The sequence below is a fragment of the Lepidochelys olivacea genome (assembly GCF_965140295.1).
Source record: "Lepidochelys olivacea isolate rLepOli2 genome assembly, chromosome: 7".
Classification (NCBI taxonomy): domain Eukaryota; kingdom Metazoa; phylum Chordata; order Testudines; family Cheloniidae; genus Lepidochelys; species Lepidochelys olivacea.
Window position 1 is genome coordinate 34,384,083 of NC_140417.1, and position 19,259 is coordinate 34,403,341.

The 19,259-nt window shown below is 45.3% G+C and overlaps 1 protein-coding gene across 2 annotated transcripts in view; it reads left to right on the forward strand.

The window, feature by feature from the left end:
• Nucleotides 1-16,775: 16,775 nt before the first annotated feature.
• FAM120A (family with sequence similarity 120 member A) overlaps nt 16,776-19,259 on the forward strand; it is a 118,044-nt gene continuing 115,560 nt past the window's right edge. The window contains exon 1 of one of the 2 annotated variants that reach the window (XM_084633549.1): nt 16,776-17,835. In XM_084633549.1, coding sequence (XP_084489675.1) covers nt 17,362-17,835 — 474 coding nt within the window. In that variant the 5' untranslated portion in view covers nt 16,776-17,361. The remainder of the gene's footprint in view (nt 17,836-19,259) is intronic. The other variant, XM_084633548.1, reaches the window with a different exon arrangement.

Genomic DNA, 19,259 nt, shown 5'->3' on the forward strand with positions numbered 1-19,259 from the left:
AAAACAAAAAAAACCCCCCCCCCACCACCACCATTGGGAAAGACTATTTCCTAAACTATAACTACCCTCTTATACTGACTAAGAGGAAAGCAAATAAATCACAAGGTAATCACCATGTGACATCAGGGCTGCTGGAACCAGGGGTGCTGCAGTACCCCTTGGCTTGAAGTGGGTTCTATCATAAACAGGGTTTACACTTTGGTTCAATGGCTTTCAGCACCCCCACTATTAAAACTGTTCCAACACCACACTGTGTGACGTCATCTTTTTCACCTTCATTTTATTATTATAGATTAATATGGACGTTAATATCGGATTTTAGCAGTCCTCAATTGAAAAAGAGAAATTAATACACCTGTGAAAGGACTGAAAAATGTAAAACTTAAGTCACAGGGGAATATTTGAGCTTAAAGAAGGGTTCTCTCACCATGCCAGTCCTTCTCTGGCATCTGTTCAAACTTACTTTTCAGTACAAATTGTGAGATTTTTTTCAAGAGTGTGCTGGCAGGAAAAGTCAGCACTTCATGAAAGGTGAGAATTATTTACTCTCTCATATTTACTCAGTTCACAACCCCATCAATTAAAAAGAAAGAGACAATGATAGTAAAGAAGATTTTCACAGGTGGAAGACCTTGGAGATTATCATCTTTTCAAATCCCTAAGGAAAAAAGAAGAGGACACTAAGCACATAGCTAAAGCAGTAGCCAGACAACAGAAACAGACCATTTAAGTGGAACACAAATCTCACTGGCAAACTGGCTGGTGAAACTGCACCCGAAGTTGCATATGCAGATTTAGCAGTTGTGTGATCAACTACTGAATTTCCTTGTGAGCAGATTCTGGTTTGGTTTGTGAGAACCAGTGCTTTTGCTGTCCTACAGATACAAATTCAAAGCTCTCTTTAGAAAAATTGGCCCCAAGTGTGAAGTTTACATTTTTGATCATGTGCCATGTTCTTTTTTTTTTTTTCCCTCCAGTGCCTAGTGATTGCTTTTAGCATGCCTTTCAGTGAAGTGATTCTGCGTTCAATACAGAGGGTAGATTGCAAATTACAATAATATTTTTGATTAACTCCTAATATACTCTAAGATTTTAAAGGTTTTATTCCCACATACATAAATCTACACAAAATGCAACACCAACAAAAGGATGGTATTTACTAATGCTCATCCCTTCTTTCAATGAGAAAGCAAGCACACATCTTAAGTTAGATCTAACAGATTAGTAAAACAACAAAACCAACTCTTCACAATTTTATTATTTATGTTCCGTGTTTAGGTTGAGCTATTGTGCTACACTTAAAGTGTATTCTTGAACTGAAATAAAATAAAAGTATGTATTGAAAGACGCAGCGGCTTAGTAAATGATGGAAAAGCTAGCTAAGTATCTGATATATTGCTGAGTGGTGTATGAACGTGGCTGAATAGTGTATTTCATATACTACATGGCCATGTGGTGTGTGTGTATGTATAGAATCTGGACTGCAACTGAGTCATCTGTGGTTAACGGCTCTACTCTTTGGCTGAATTTCTGAGGGTGAAGATCTGTGACTTGCATTCCAAGTATTCCCCCCCCATCGGAGAACAGATTCCACAATTGTCTATGGACATCCCTTACAAAAAATACAAGGCAACATTCTAAAAGTAAATTTAATGCTTCTGTGAAGTATTGACTTGCCAGGCCTGGAGACTGAAATATTTTGTGATCCACATAACCAGCACTGCACAGGCTGTGCTGCAATACTCTGCCCCTTCCCTCCCTCCACAACAATTGTCCCTTCAATAAGAATGCATGGACCAGTTAGAAACACGGACCTACAACCATACACACACCTTGGTTCATTTCTGAAATGCTTGGTTAAAGATCCCGCTCAAGTCTTCCTGAAATTGATCTTGATCACTCATGCTTTCCCTCTTACCTGCTGGGGAAGCTGATCTTGGAGAGAGAGGCCAGTGTGTGACGTGGCACTCTATAGGTTCATGGAAATATGCTTATAAGTGTAAATATAACCTAACTGGACTATGCTTTGTGCTAGATATGCCATGTAACATATTTGAAAAGGTTATGATCTACTGAATATATTCATCCTATTTGAATGCATATCATTTTTATATCTGAAGTTATAAGCATAGAGCCAACGCTCATATTTAAAAAGTGTTTGCTGTAGGAAACAAATAAGGGAGGTTTGGCCAATATATTGTGAAGGGGCCATTCAAGTAATTGGGAGTACTTAACTAATAGACTTTTGGAGACACCAATCCACATCTGAGCTTTCCTAGGAACATTCAAACTAACATGTAAACAATGGTGTCGGCCTGGAAAAATCTGAATCATTCATGGACATGACTTGTCCAGGTGGCTACAAACTCCATCTTGTTGCTGTGATTTTGTACAGAACAACAAAGGGGTTTCCACTCACAAGAGAGAATATAAAAGGCCCTGGAAGCCCCTCTATTTTGTCTTCAGCCATCTTAAGAGAGAGGCTCTCCACCCCAAAGAGATGCCTGAAAGATACTGGAACAAAGGATAGTAACCTACTGGGGTGTGAGTGATTGCTGGATCCAGACTAGGAAGGAGTCCAGTCTGTGAAAGAAGTTTACTGTGACATCTCTGGGAGTGAGATTTCATCTGTGATCAGTTTCTTAATGTGTTAGGTTTAGACTTGCGTGTTTTTGTTGTGTTTTGCTTGGTAACTTACTTTGTTCTGTCTGTTATTACTTGGAATCACTTAAATCCTACTTTTTATACTTAATAAAATCACTTTTTGCTTATTAACCCAGAGTAAGTAATTAATACCTGAGGGAGCAAACAGCTGTGCATCTCTCTGTGTTATAGAAGGCAGACAATTTATGAGTTTACCCTGTACAAGCTTTATACAGAGTAAAACAGATTTATTTGGGGTTTGGATCCCATTGGGATTTGGGTGTCTGGGTGCTGGAGTTAGGAGCACTTCTTAAGCTGTTTTCAGTTAAGTCTGCAGCTTTGGGGCACTTGGTTCAGACCCTGGGTCTGTGTTGGAGCAGACTGTTGTGTCTGGCTCAACAAGGCAGGGGTCTGGAGGCCCAAACTGGCAGAGAAAATGGGCTCAGAGGTCGTCTCAACACATCAGGTGACAGTCCCAAGGGGATCTCTATGACCGAACCCATCACAGTGTCCTCTTATTACTTCTGATATCTTCAGAGGGTAGCCGGTGAGACTTGCTTCAACTTCCTTTAGTGGGCAGCTTGGCTGTGTACTCTTGCCCAGGAGCAGCACTCAGTGGAAGAGTTTCTGGGTCCTGTTGCTAGAGGGAGTGCCTGCCAGCTAGCCTTTATGGTGTATGGGTTAACAGGCCAAATTAGACTTTCCTTTAAAAAAAGATAGTACAGGCCCAACCAGACTGCGTTCGGGCGGTAAGATTATCTGGCCACTGCTAAAACAAGGGAAGTCTAAAAAAAGTGAAAACAAATGCATCCCCGGTGTTGGGTGGAATGAGGGAAGGTCAAGAACTCTTGACGATACGAGATCGTGAAAGGAAAGAATGCAGCTGATGTCAGACATTGGCAGCTTCAGATAAAATATTGAGGCTTTTACTAAGTATTAGTTAAATTGAATCCAATCCACAAATTAAATATTATTTTTGCTGTGACCAAAGTTTTGGGTTTCAGTATGCTGCAGAATTTTTTTTTTTTTTTTTTTTTTTTACTGTAACTGGGTAACTAGATTGTAGAAATAGTTAGGGAAACTGGAGGTTTTGACAACTAAGTAAAGGAGGCAATACTGTTGACATCTGGGAAGGTGTACAAGGCAGTTTTGGATACAGGTAATAATACTGAGCTTTTTAATAATGCTCTGTATGTTCACAGCACTATGCAGATTGTTAGCAATTAACATTAGCTATGCCTGTTTGAAATGGTGGGCAGTAAGACAGCTAATGCTAATACTTAAATTGTCATTTAAGATACAAAGTTAGTAGCACATGGATAGGTGTGAACAACACCATCTCATAGAACTTGCTACAGCCATGAAATTATGGAGTATATGGGCCTTGCCTTGAGTTATTTATGACAGTTGGTAGGTCAGATACCTGTACTTTGGGTGCCAGAACTGTCCATGTGTTTTGGTACAGGAGGTGACACACTGTTACAAGTCTATGATCCAGCAGTGTAGAGCTGGAAGGGACTTCACAAAGTCAAACTGCTTCCTGCACGGAGATAGAGGTTTACCTGGTCCTATCTCAGACAGGTGTTTGTCCAACCTGTCTGATAACCTCCAATAAGGGGGATTCCACAACATTCCTTGGCAGCCTATTCTAGAGCTTAACTCCCCTTATAGTTAGAAAGTTTTTCCTAATATCTAATCTCCCTTGCTGCTGATTTAAGACAACTACTTCTTGTCTTTCCTTCAGGGTACATGAAGAACAATTGATCACTGTCCTTTGTAACAATCCTTAACATCTGTGAAGACTTATCTTTTCTCAGGACTAAACAGCCCAGTTATTTTTAACCTTTCCTCATCTGTCAGCTCTGATATTGTAAAGATAGAACACACTAACGGTCTTTGTCACACTTGGTTGTAAATGTCACTGACCACAGCATTCAACCTTCTTAATAAAGTCAGTGTTTAGGGCATTTTCAAGTTCTGGAAAGGACTGTGCTTGTCAATAAGTATATAGATATGTATCAATATCTGTTAGTCCTATAGAAGTGGTCTTATGGCTTATGTTAATTAGTGCTGCTGCAAAGCACTTTTAGTGTATATACCATGTTCTACAATATAGCCTTTTTGTGTGTCACAGGTTATTAATAAATACCAATGGATCCATGTGCTGCTGTTTGATATTTCCTCCATTATAAGAATTAGTGATATTGCTTTCTAAGAGCTCCTGTTATTTATTTCATAATACGTACCTGTATTTACTCTCTGCTCTTGGAAAATTGAGTTATTTGGAAGTTAACTGGTACTTAACTTCACAAAAACATTAAATATTCTTTAAAGGCGGCAAAAGTGACCTGATGTAGCTTGTGTACCATGTGCCCTGCCCGAGTTTTTTCTTGCTGTGAAAGCAGTGACTGTTCTCTAGAAGGAGTCAATCATTCTTTTAGACAGTATCATTTTTACCCCCAAAAGGATGGTTTTTCCCCAGGGACAAAGCAGAGTACACATTAGGGCTCCTTTGGCCCTGACTCAGTTCTTAGGGCAGAGACTGCCATTTCTGAGGTATCTGTACAGTGCCTAGCACAGCAAGGACCTGAACAGCCTGGTGTGTCAGCACAGTGCAAATGATAATAGTAAGACTAGATATTTGACTAATTGCTTGAAGGGAGTTTTCCCAACTAAATGCAACACTGACCATACAGCTGCATATACAGAGTGAAGTTCTTTCCCGGTCTTCTGCCATTCAACTAGCAAGCAGAATCTTCTGGGTGATGTCCCTTTTACAGGCAAATGGTTAGATTGTTGGACCCCAATGGTTCCATGACATTTTGGCAAATTGGGTGGCCTGAAGAAAATGTGGGTGGCAGCATGAGGTGCCCTTGAGGGAATTGGTAGGAAGGGGAAGTTAATAGGCAGGAGGCTGTCCTGAAAGTGAACTGAAGGAAAGAAAATGATGAAGTAGAGGGACAGTGAGAGCCAACAAAGAACGAAAAAAATCCACCTGGAAAAGTTGGAGCTCCTTGTAGTCTCTTTCCTTGCTATCTCCTCCAGTCCCTCTTTATCCATGACCCTCACTGAGGGTATATAAGAAATATAAGTTGCTCTTTGATGCCACTTGTTAAAAATAAAGTTACAAGCTCCCCAAACAAACATTTGAAAGTTCTTTTTTTCCCCTAACACAATTGGTGCATATTGCCCCAGGAAATTATGAAATTTATTATTGAAGTACCACAAAACATGGCAGGGGGATTTGTCACAGCCATTTCTGTCAGAATAGGTGCTCCAGGTCATCTATGCTTAGATACATCTAGGCAGCCATGAGAGCATGTACCCTAGCAATAATATTCATAGACTGAAATGAAGGAGTATGAATCAGAGGCTTCTCCCCTCTCAGGGAACCCAAGGGAAACATCATTGGGATGTCAAGCCTTTTAGGCACCTGTTATCTTTATGAAGAATAGGAAGATGGATTCCCAAACGACACACACACACACACCAGACTGTAACCTTGAGGGAGAAGCTGGGCAAAGATCTTCATTCTATAACACTGTTGTTATTGGGATTCCATCCATTTTGGTTAGCTACATAGGTGAAGATAAAACAGGACAGCATATGGAAAAATGTTCTGAATCCACAAGAACTGAAGAGAATTTAGTAGCTTTGGCAGTGATTGACAAATTATTAGGTGAGTAATGTATTGCAGGGTTAAGGGACAGAAATCAGAGAATTCCCTAAACTAGGTAAGAAGCAACCTTCATTTATGCTTTGTGGTGATAAAAGCAGAGGCAATAAGAAGCAAAAAGATGACTAGGTGGACTCCTCCTGAAGGTCGAGACAGCAGACTGGACTTCTACATAGAGTGCTTCTGCCGACGTGCACGGGCTGAAATTGTGGAAAAGCAGCATCACTTGCCCCACAACCTCAGCCGTGCAGAACACAATGCCATCCACAGCCTCAGAAACAACTCTGACATCATAATCAAAAAGGCTGACAAAGGAGGTGCTGTTGTCATCGTGAATACGTTGGAATATGAACAAGAGGCTACTCAGCAGCTCTCCAACACCACTTTCTACAAGCCATTACCCTCTGATCCCACTGAGAGTTACCAAAAGAAACTACAGCATTTGCTCAAGAAACTCCCTGAAAAAGCACAAGATCAAATCCGCACAGACACACCCCTGGAACCCCGACCCGGGATATTCTATCTACTACCCAAGATCCATAAACCTGGAAATCCTGGGCGCCCCATCATCTCAGGTATTGGCACCCTGACAGCAGGATTGTCTGGCTATGTAGACTCCCTCCTCAGGCCCTACGCTACCAGCACTCCCAGCTACCTTCGAGACACCACTGACTTCCTGAGGAAACTACAATCCATCGGTGATCTTCCTGATAACACCATCCTGGCCACTATGGATGTAGAAGCCCTCTACACCAACATTCCACACAAAGATGGACTATAAGCCGTCAAGAACACTATCCCCAATAATGTCATGGCTAACCTGGTGGCTGAACTTTGTGACTTTGTCCTTACCCATAACTATTTTACATTTGGGGACAATGTATACCTTCAAATCAGCGGCACTGCTATGGGTACCCGCATGGCCCCACAGTATGCCAACATTTTTATGGCTGACTTAGAACAAACGCTTCCTCAGCTGTCGTCCCCTAACGCCCCTACTCTACTTGCGCTATATTGATGACATCTTCATCATCTGGACCCATGGAAAAGAAGCCCTTGAGGAATTCCACCATGATTTCAACAATTTCCATCCCACCATCAACCTCAGCCTGGTCCAGTCCACACAAGAAATCCACTTCCTGGACACTACAGTGCTAATAAACGATGGTCACATAAACACCACCCTATACCGGAAACCTACTGACCGCTATTCCTACCTACATGCCTCCAGCTTTCACCCTGACCACACCACATGATCCATCGTCTACAGCCAAGCTCTGCGATACAACCGCATTTGCTCCAACCCCTCAGACAGAGACAAACATCTACAAGATCTCTATCAAACATTCTTACAACTACAATACCCACCTGCTGAAGTGAAGAAACAGATTGATAGAGCCAGAAGAGTTCCCAGAAGTCACCTACTACAGGACAGGCCTAACAAAGAAAATAACAGAACGCCACTATCTGTCACCTTCAGCCCCCAACTAAAACCCCTCCAACGCATTATTAAGGATCTACAACCTATCCTGAAGGATGACCCAACACTCTCACAAATCTTGGGAGACAGGCCAGTCCTTGCCTACAGACAGCCCTCCAACCTGAAGCGAATACTCATCAGCAACCACATACCACACAACAGAACCACTAACCCAGGAACCTATCCTTGCAACAAAGCCCGTTGCCAACTGTGCCCACATATCTATTCAGGGGACATCATCACAGGGCCTAATCACATCAGCCACACTATCAGAGGCTCGTTCACCTGCACATCTACCAATGTGATATATGCCATAATGTGCCAGCAATGCCCCTCTGCCATTTACATTGGTCAAACTGGACAGTCTCTACGTAAAAGAATAAATGGACACAAATCAGATGTCAAGAATTATAACATTCATAAACCAGTCGGAGAACACTTCAGTCTCTCTGGTCACGTGATTACAGACATGAAAGTTGCGATATTACAACAGAAAAACTTCAAATCCAGACTCCAGCGAGAGACTGTTGAATTGGAATTTATTTGCAAATTGGATACAATTAACTTGGGCTTGAATAGAGACTGGGAGTGGCTAAGTCATTATGCAAGGTAACCTATTTCCCCTTGTTTTTTCCTCCCCCCCCCCTTCCTCAGATGTTCTTGTTAAACCCTGGATTTGTGCTGGAAATGGCCCACCTTGACTCTCCTTACAATGTGTATGATAATCATCACTTTAGATAAGCTATTACCAACAGGAGAGTGGTTTTTTTTGGAGGGGGTGGGGGGAGAAAACCTGGATTTGTGCTGGAAATGGCCCACCTTGATTATCATACACATTGTAAGGAGAGTGATCACTTTACATAAGCTATTACCAGCAGAAGAGCGGGGTGGGGGGGGAGAGAAAACCTTTTGTAGTGATAATCACCCATTTTTTCATGGTTTGTGTGTATAAAAACGTCTTCTGTACTTTCCACAGTATGCATCCGATGAAGTGAGCTGTAGCTCATGAAAGCTTATGCTCAAATAAATTGGTTAGTCTCTAAGGTGTCACAAGTACTCCTTTTCTTTTTGCAAATACAGACTAACACGGTTACTCTGAAAAAAATGACTGATCACCTGTTTAAAAAAAGGGGTTGTTGACAAAGAGTAGAAAATATGGCATGGGATAAAGCTTTAGATACAGCTCCCTTCTTTTAAGATTAATAGAAACATTGAATGCAAACAGGAGAAAATTAACAAAGTAGTGACTTCCTTCTGTGAGACCATCTCTCTTCACTCTTGTGTAAGAGATAACTGAAAGGAAAGCAGACCTCCTGATAGTCAAGATGGAACCATAATTTGTCATAAGTATGGATGAGGTAGGACTTATTGCCAGGAAACATGACTTGTGAAATACAAAAGCCCTATTATGAGTTGTCAGAGGAGAATGAGGAGATAAGGTTATCCTAAGAGGGGTCACAAATATATTGTGGATTCTCTGCAGACTTCACTAATAAGCCTTAGAGCAAAAACAAATGCCTGAGACTGAAAAAAAGATGGAGAACTTGAGTAAGGTGCAGATTCAGCACTGCTAGCCCAACAAGAGGATGGCCAAGACTCCAAAGCAAAGTGATCAAGGTTCAAACAGATAACGCTGTCAGAGTAAATGAGAAATTGCAAAATAATATGCTAGAGAGGCAGAACTGTCTCCTACCAGAAACTCAGAGTTGCAGTGAAACAGAAAGACTGCAAGCTGTTGAGCAGGAGTGAATCATGACCAGTAAGAAGATGCAACTCTGTACCCCCAGAACACCAGCTAGTTTCATCAGACAATGGTGCAGTCAGATCTTCCACAGTTGCAAATCAAAATGAAGAGAGCTGGAGTGCAGGAATGATTGGTAGGCAAGGGTAGATAAGTAGAAAATGGAAACTTCAGCAAGATGCACTACAAGAAAAAGTGAATATTACAAAAGAGACCATAAATAACTGCATAAAGATTGTTGGAATAGTATTCCTCCTTTATATTGTGGAAATATTTAACATTTAGCTCATATAAATCCATTTAAGTTGACTAGTAATCTATCAGTTGTTGCAGTCTTACTTCTTGCAGCAAGCTGGAAAAAGCAAGCAGATCCAAAAATAGAATAATGAAACTTATCTGGGAGATAATACTGCTGGAGAGACTGATAAGCATTAAGATGACTTAGTTGAATATCCCATCATATGAAAATCTTTTCCTTTTTAAGAGGAAAATATTCAATCATAAGTTACTGGAGATATTTGGAAGAAGTTGCTGTATATAATACTAATAGAATTTAATTGGAAATGTATTCAGATTTCTTCCTAAGAAGTCCTTTAGTTGTGTAACTTTCTTCTGTTATTTTATATATATATATATATAAATAAATAAATGTTTAATACACACACACACACACAATTTAGTTGTATAAAATTAAGAAAAGAATTTAAGTTATGAGGAAGGTATTGTTCATCAAATAGCAACAGCTGCGGCACAGTTAGCATCAAAAGCTATAAGAACTGACAAAACTTCAGTGGAAGACTAGAGACAAAACAAGAGAAAATTAGGAAGAACATAAATTAAGTCCAGCAAACAAAGAGTGGGTACGTGTTATAACTGAAAGAAAAGGACTTCAAATAACGTGCCTATTGAGAACTGGAATAAGCTACTGAAAGAGGAGCTCAAGTACAATGTTTGGTTTTGATTTTAACCATACCAAGGCTTCTAAACCAAACTAAGCCACTGCTGGTGTTGAAATAATCATCATTATGGAAAGATACTACCACAGAGGCAAAGGGAACAAGCAATCTAATGCGAAATCAAAGCCTACTTTCACTGCTACCTGTTGACATGGTATTAGCACTAGGCGAGAACAATGACACCAAGAACAATAAATAGGATGCAAAACTTATAGAGCAGTTAAGAGTCAAACTCAGACACTCCAGTTGTGGGCAGACCAGAGATGGACAAGAACACAACACAGGAACTCACCGAAAACTTGTTTATTTAACAGAATACTCTAAAGACTAGGCAAAAGGGTATATACAAAGTCCTCATCCAAGTCAACTACAGCAGAAAGCGAGGGTCGCTAGGAATCGGAAGGGGACTGCCATACAGACCCTTAAAGATTCCCTCTACATGTTGTACTTTCATATCAGTTTGAGAGGCAAATACCTCAGATTACAAATGGGAGGGCCATGAGGAGAGAGAGAGAGAGAAACTGTGGTAATCAGTTGCTAGAGAACGGTTCAATTTATGACCAAGGGCTGGAGGTTATGGTTACAATTTTAAGGTCTTTGTTTGAGAGTTTGTGCATTTAAATTAGTGTAGAAAGAAACAATATAATAGAAAAACAAAAGGCTTCCCTTTCAACAGTGAGATAAATGGGAAAAATTTTAAAAGAGAATCTATCCACAGAGCAGTGCTCTTACCCCATTTGGTGTGGGTACAGACATAAACAGGAAGGTTTGGGAGATTTTCCTTGGGAAGGGACAGAACATCTGGGGCAGTTGGGGAGGTTTGAAGAAAGTACAGTGAGCAACAGGCACTGCTCCCCACACATAGGAGAGAAATGGGGAAGAAAAGTTAAAGGTAGCCAGATAAAGCATATGGACTATATGAAGTGTCCCCTAAGGGCAATGCAGATATGCCCTTCCTAGTCTACCCTACAGACACTGTGCACAAACTCCAAATTCACCCTTTTTTTCAAGTTTGTCTTTAACAAGGAAATCAATGATAAAATGATAACATTCATCTCAAACCTTCAGCACTGGCTTAGCTGCTCATAAAGAATCCTCTCTTATCACAGTTCAATTCCTTCCTTCCAGGAAGCCACTCCCAATTCTCTTATATTCAGATTGAATGAGTCACTGATCGTAATGAATCAATTTTGCCTTTCCCCAGATTGATACCTGTTAACAGGGTAACACTGCCAATTTGTACAAACAAGTTGTTTCATATCTGTCTATAATGAAATTTCTTGCACCTTTCTTTGAAGCATCTTGACCCACTGATCTGATCTTGTATGGTCATTCCTCTTTTGACAGTTCGGTCTCAAAGTGCTTCATCCTAATTACATAAATTGTAGGTCAGGGAAGGTGTCCCCATTTTATCCTCAGTGGTGAAGAAGAGGGCAAATAAATCATTTAGGTTCAATGACTTCTCCTCCTTAATTGGTGCCTTAACTCTCTTGCACTCCAGGTCACCCACTGATTCTCTCACAGGCTTTCTGTTTCTGAAATACTTAAAGGATGTTGTATTTGTTTTAGTGTCTTTGGCTATTTGTTCTCAAATCCTTTTTAGTCTTCCTGATTTCCATCTTATTTGTGCTTGCCATAATTTATGCTCCTTTTCTATTGGCTTCACTTGGGCCAGATTTCCCATTTCTTCAAAAATATCTGTTTGGCCTGAATAATACCCTCTGCTGGGGCTCAGTCCTGTTCTCTCTTATTCAAAGTCTACATCAGTGGTTCTCAAACTTTTGTACTTGTGACCCCTTTCACACAGCCAGCCTCTGAGTGTGACCCCCCCATATGAATTAAAAACACTTTTTTATATATTTAGCACCATTATAAATGCTGGAGGCAAAGTGGGGTTTGGGGTGGAGGCTGACAGCTCGCGACCCCCCATGTAATAACCTCTTGCCCCCCAGTTTGAGAACCCCTGATCTACATGAAACTATTGGGGAGCTTGTGAGAGAACATAGCTTGGTGCACCTTGCTCTACATCAGCTTTACTGCAGATTTAAAGACCACCATTTCCAAATCAGCACCCAGATCTCCTGTAATTTTTAAAATTTTTTTTTACAGCTATCAGTTTCACGGTATTCTTACTCCCACCCATCTACCTAGCCTCATTCCATGGGAAGCTGCTTTTAAGTAGTTTCTCTTTTTCTTGGAATGTGTAGTGAATTCATTTTGGTTCATGGCTTTTGTGTATTTATTTTTTTTTAAATGGTATAACCATAATCATGCTTTATTTTTGTAACTGATTTGAATGGGGAGCTCTTGCTTTGTGTGCATTTCAGGGAACTGGTTGGAATGTTCTAGAGACTGAAGCAATGCATGAAGTAGCAAATGGCAGCATAAGATCAGTAGTGTAAAGTTTACAGTGAAATTACCTTTACCTTAGAGGGCTAAAAAGCTTTGAGCAAGGGCAGTCTGACCCTTTTTGACACTAGGTCCTATATCTTCAAAGGTATTTCAACTTATGTAACTTCTGAATGTGTAGAGTACAGAGTTTCAGGCAATTATGAGAGGAGGGGGACAGGAGTTATTTAAGGGCCAATGTTGGGATAAGAACAAATGGCTATAAAATGGCCATCAACAAGTTTAGGCTTGAAATTAGATGAAGGTTTCTAACTATCAGAGGAGTGAAGTTCTGGAAGAGCCTTCCAAGGGAAGTAGTGTGGGCAAAAAACCTCATGGTTAAAGACTGAGGTTGATAAGTTTTTGGAGGGGATGATATGATGAGGTTGCCTACAATGGCATATGGCCCATCTGCTATTAGCAAATATCTCCAATGGCTGGAGATGGAACACTAGATAGGGAGGGCTCTTGAGTTACTACAGAGAATTCTTTCCCAAGTATCTGTCTGATAGGTCTCACCCACATGCTCAGGGTCTAATTGATTACTATATTTAGGGTCCTAGGTCAGATTGACTTTAGGAGTTTTTTCACCACTTTCTGCATTGTGGGGCATGGATCACTTGCTGGTTTGAATTAGAGTAAATGGTAGATTCTCTGTAACTTGAAGTCTTTAAATCAAGATTTGAGGATTTAGAATAACTCAGCCACAGGTTGTGAGCCTATTACAGGAGTGGGTGAGTGAGGTTCTGTGGCCTGCAATGTACAGGAGGACAGACTAGATGATCATGATTGTCCTTCCTGGTCTATGGTGACATTGGCATTGAGATAATTATGTAATGCTGGGCAGGGTTTTAGTGTTGCAGCCATTACTACTGCAATATGGTATTCTGGACCAGTCATCTTTAGTTACATGTTAAGACGGAATTACTGCTGATTGCATCCAGCGTGTCTCTTGGATGTTTTGACCTCTCGATATTGTTCCATACAAAGAAGATACAGAAATCTTGCTCTGCTGGAGTCGGAGCCACATATGGAGTAGTTCTAAATTATGGCAGCATTGAGCAGGATACAGTGTGGCAGATCCTCAGCCAGGAAGTACATTGAAGTCAATGGAGCTACGAAATTTACACCAGCTAAAGATCTGTTCCAAAGACTCTTCCTCTTTCCACCCCCCACCCCCACTAATTGGTTCTGTTGAACCTAAATTGTTCAAGTTTGTTCAGAATGCTGATGGAATCCCCAATTCTTCACCAGTCCTGACAGACTTTCATTGGTTTCTGGCCTGAGATTAGATTGATTTGTAATCTTTTCATTAGTTGTTTAAGAGTCTGAATGATCTGTCATAAAGTTACATTAACTATCTTTTAGGTGTTCCTGATCAAACTCTGTTCTTTCTTGGCTGGACCTCGGGTGCAGACTCTACTGACCATTTGTTTTTATTTTTTTATGCTCTGCATCTGTGGCATTAATTGTTCAGTTGGTCAAGCACTGCTGAATCTTTGGATACTTTTAAAAACCACCTGAAATCCTCTCTCCTCTGTCAAATCCCCAATTAATTGCAATGTTTATTTAGTGTCATAATTTGTACTACTGTAAACTATTCCAAGGTGTTTTGTTGTAGCATCCTTAATGTTATAACAGAACTTAGTGATTGCACTTTGAAGGGAGAATCCATTTGAGCCTTGGGATGAAGGCTAAATTAAGAAAAAGCTCTTAACAGATACTCATGAATACCTTTGAAGAAAGTTATCTGAAAAGGTGCTACATATTTTCTCCACTGATTTAAAAAAAAAACCAAAACCCAATTTTTTAGGAAACGTTTTTTTATTAAGGACTTCCACAAAGTTTTCTGTATACTTTATTTTACCATCCTTATGGGCTACATCAGTCACTGTTGGATACAAATGTCTTCCAATCAGGGTTGAGTTAGCATAGCTCAGGAAGGAATCAACCAACTCCCTAGGAAACAGTCACCACCAAGTGAGTCACAAGAGAATTTTTATTTTAGGTGCCAATCTGGCCAAACAACTGAAATCTCATTAAAAATGAAATGTATCTTTACCAATAAAATACTAAACGTGGTATAAGGCATCTGCAGTATTTGCCAGTTGCCCAGCACCGAGGAATACTCAGACACTATGCTGATATTTCAAAGATAATATGTATGCTCTGCCAGGAAACATCTAAGGCCAAATCTGGGCCTCTTTAAACAGTTTCACTAGCTGAAACTGGAGTGAGCAAATCATCACCATAATACTGGAAGCAGTTTAGAAGAGGACAATAGATCTTATTCTAGCAGTTCCTATACCACTGACTGCATGTTGCCGTGCCTTTAAATTCATGCCCAGATCAGTAACCAGTTGTGCTTGTCAGGCCTATGTGAATTGAGTTAGCTTTATATATACTCTTGTCGAACAGGCCACCAAAGACATTTTGGAAGGTTTTCTGGTAGTGTTAAATCTTTAGCTGTTGGTGAGTTGAGGTTAATTTCCTACTACTGTGTTTCTTTTTAAATAACTGCTATTATTGTATTTGTGTGGAGAGTGCAAATTTTAAATCCTTCTAATCTGTGCCAATTTTAGAAAAACAAAGACTATGCCAGTTTTATATTGTCAGGTTTGGACATCACCCAAGTCTGTTGGCACAGTGTGAAGCAAAGTATTGCTTGATGGTATCTCATATCTCAATGGACTTGTATTTTGTAGTCTGAAACCTCCCAAACCAGCAAAATCCAAGCAAGAGGGGAGGACAGTCCATCTTCTCAGAGGCATTTGTTTTTAAAGATTTGTTTTCCTTCTATCTGATCAATGTTCAAAAAACTAAGCAGTTTTTATTTTTATTTCAAATAAAAGTAAAAAAAAAAAAGCACTTCTAAAAGTATAGAATACTTTACCTGTTATGTCCCTTATTCTTAGTGCTTGAGGTAAGTGGTCTTCAACCTCTGGTCCACAGACCCCTGGGAGTTCACAAATTAGGTCTAAGATTTCCAAAGGGATCTGTAGTTCCACCTGACATCTAAGGTCCACAAATGAAAAAAGGTTGAAAACCACTGCTCCAGGTTAGCATTTATATCGCTGTACAGTATAGTGTGTGCACAGCACAAAGCAAAACTAGCTTTTTAATTCAGATACATGCCAACGTTCTCCAAAGCAGGAGCGGGTGCGAGTTCCCTAGAGGAAGAGCACGACTTCCTCTCCCCTTGGGCCGGGCATTATTTCTGTCTTTGCCTGAAATCGAATCGCGGGGAGCAAGGGGCCCAGCCAGCTCACTCACAGGGGCAGTTAGCGACCTCTCAGCCCGGGATGTTGACACTATTCAGTTCGCTTCTCTCATTGGCTGATCTCCGTGCAGCAAGCGGTCTTTCCGGCCCAGCACTTGTACAGCTTGAGATATACACTGCTGCGCAGACACGGGAGCGGGAACAGCGCCGTGGAGCTCCCACATGGAGCCCGCTCTTCTGGGCGGGTGTCAATGTGTAAGACTTCCTGCAACGCTGGAGCCAAGCCCGAGGGGGAGGCCAGCGGGCTGGGTGCCTCTCACCCAGCACCTCCCCCCGCCCAGCTCTGGGGCTGCAACAGCACCCAGTGGGCTCCTGCACGGAGGGTTGGCTCCTCCCGTCCTGAACGCGCCCGACCACATTTCACTGGCACGGCCTGCTGCCCAAGCGCTGCCATCGTGCCCAGCGGGGCAGAGCTTCTGCTTGGAGGCGGCTTTGTAGCACGCCCCGCCATTCTCCTTCTCCTCCCCCCCCCCAGTCCTCCACACCCCCGCCCCTTTCCAGCCTCCCTCCACAGAGCCCCTCTCCTGCTCTCTCTTCCAGCCCCCCGCCCACGTCACGCGGTTCGTCTGCCGCCCCCCAGCAACTTCCAAGCCCCTCTGCGTAGTGGCCCCCGCCCGCCTGCTCTCTCGCTCGTCCGTAGGGCGCATGCTTGGGTTATGCAACAGCCCTGCCTGGCCGCCCAGGCCGCGCTGCCTGAGTGCCGCGGCCGCAGAGCAAGGGTGCCGTCTCGCTGGAAGAGGCCGGGTCGGTGGGGCGCGCTCGCGGCCCGGCCCCCCGGGTGCTGCCCCTGAGGCCACTGTGTGCGCGGCGCGCCGGGCCCGTGAGTGGCAGCGGGGGCCGCCGCCAAGTCCCGCCTGTTCCGCTCTCCCTGCTGCAGGCGGCGGCGGCGGCGGGGTGGCTTCCTGCGCGCGGTGCCGCTCCCCCTCCCCCCGGCAGTAGGAGCCGCAGCGGCAGCAGCCCGGGTCCCTGAGCCATGGCTCTGTGAGAGCAGCACATGGCGGCCGCAGCTGCCATGAGCCCCCAACTAATCCACACAACTCCCCCCTGAACGGCCACCTCCAGCAGCAGCGCCCCCACCGGCTCCACCGCTCCCACCCCGCCCGCAACTCCAGCCACAGCCCATCGCCCGGCCAGCACCCAGACCCCGCCGCCGGGCCTGCGCTCACCCGCCGCCGCCGCCGCCCGCCCGTCCTCGCCATGGGAGTGCAGGGATTCCAGGACTACATCGAGAAGCACTGCCCCAGCGCCGTGGTGCCCGTGGAGCTGCAGAAACTGGCCCGGGGCAGCCTCGTGGGTGGGGGCCGCCAACGGCCCCCTCAGACCCCGCTGCGCCTCCTCATCGACGCCGACAACTGCCTGCACCGGCTCTACGGCGGCTTCTACACGGACTGGGTGAGCGGCGGGCAATGGAACCACATGCTGGGCTACCTGGCGGCGTTGGCCAAGGCCTGCTTCAACGGCAACATCGAGCTCTTCGTCTTCTTCAACGGGGCCCTGGAGAAGGCCCGGCTCCACGAGTGGGTGAAGCGCCAGGGCAACGAGCGCCAGACCGCGCAGCAGATCGTCAGCCACGTCCAGAACAAGGGCACCCCGCCGCCCAAAGTCTGGTTCCTGCCGCCCGTCTGCATGGCGCACTGCATCCGCCTGGCCCTCATCCGCTTCCACATCAAGGTGAGCAACGGGGCCCAGCGGCCTCCCCCGGCCAGGCTGCCAGCGCCCCCGCCCGCCGCGCTCCTCGGCCTCTCCCACCAGGGCACCAGCGCCCCCTCTCGCTGCGCCCCTTTTCCCCCGTTCTCCACCAGGGCACCAGCGCGCCCTCTCGCCGCGCCCCTTGCCACCCCCATCTCCACCATGGCACCAGCGCCCCCTCTCGCCGCGCCCCTTGCCCCCCCATCTCCGTCATGGCACCAGCGCCCCCTCTCGCCGCGCCCCTTGCCCCCCCCATGGCACCAGCGCCCCCTCTCGCCGCGCCCCTTGCCCCCCCATCTCCGTCATGGCACCAGCGCCCCCTCTCGCCGCGCCCCTTGCCCCCCCCATGGCACCAGCGCCCCCTCTCGCCGCGCCCCTTGCCCCCCCATCTCCGTCATGGCACCAGCGCCCCCTCTCGCCGCGCCCCTTGCCCCCCCCATCTCCACCATGGCACCAGCGCCCCCTCTCGCTGCGCCCCTTGCCCCCCCATCTCCACCATGGCACCAGCGCCCCCTCTCGCTGCGCCCCTTGCCCCCCCATCTCCACCATGGCACCAGCGCCCCCTCTCGCTGCGCCCCTTGCCCCCCCCATCTCCACCATGGCACCAGCGCCCCCTCTCGCTGCGCCCCTTGCCCCCCCATCTCCACCATGGCACCAGCGCCCCCTCTCGCTGCGCCCCTTGCCCCCCCATCTCCACCATGGCACCAGCGCCCCCTCTCGCTGCGCCCCTTGCCCCCCCATCTCCACCATGGCACCAGCGCCCCCTCTCGCTGCGCCCCTTGCCCCCCCCATCTCCACCATGGCACCAGCGCCCCCTCTCGCTGCGCCCCTTGCCCCCCCATCTCCACCATGGCACCAGCGCCCCCTCTCGCTGCGCCCCTTGCCCCCCCCATCTCCACCATGGCACCAGCGCCCCCTCTCGCTGCGCCCCTTGCCCCCCCATCTCCACCATGGCACCAGCGCCCCCTCTCGCTGCGCCCCTTGCCCCCCCATCTCCACCATGGCACCAGCGCCCCCTCTCGCTGCGCCCCTTGGACCCCCACCATGGCACCAGCGCCCCCTCTTGCCGCTGTCTCCAGTCCCTCTGGCCAATTCCCGGCGCTACGGCCTGGAGAGGTTGGGGAGGGGTAGGGCTCTAAGATGGCAGCAGAATTGCCCTCCCGGTAATGTCCGTACCGGGTTCAGAGAGGGGAGGGAGAATCATGTATTCCCATATCCGCAAAATGTCGTCGAAACCTGGCGGCTCGGGTGGGGAGAGGAGGTTCGGCGAGCTCCCTGGGAGCGGCCTCCACTGTCCAGCGGCAGCTGCACAACTGAACGCGGCCAAAGTTTATGCTGCTGCCGCTGCCTTCTCCGCGGACTCCCTGAGGCTGGAGCAAAACTAACTAGCCTCGCTGCCGCCTGGG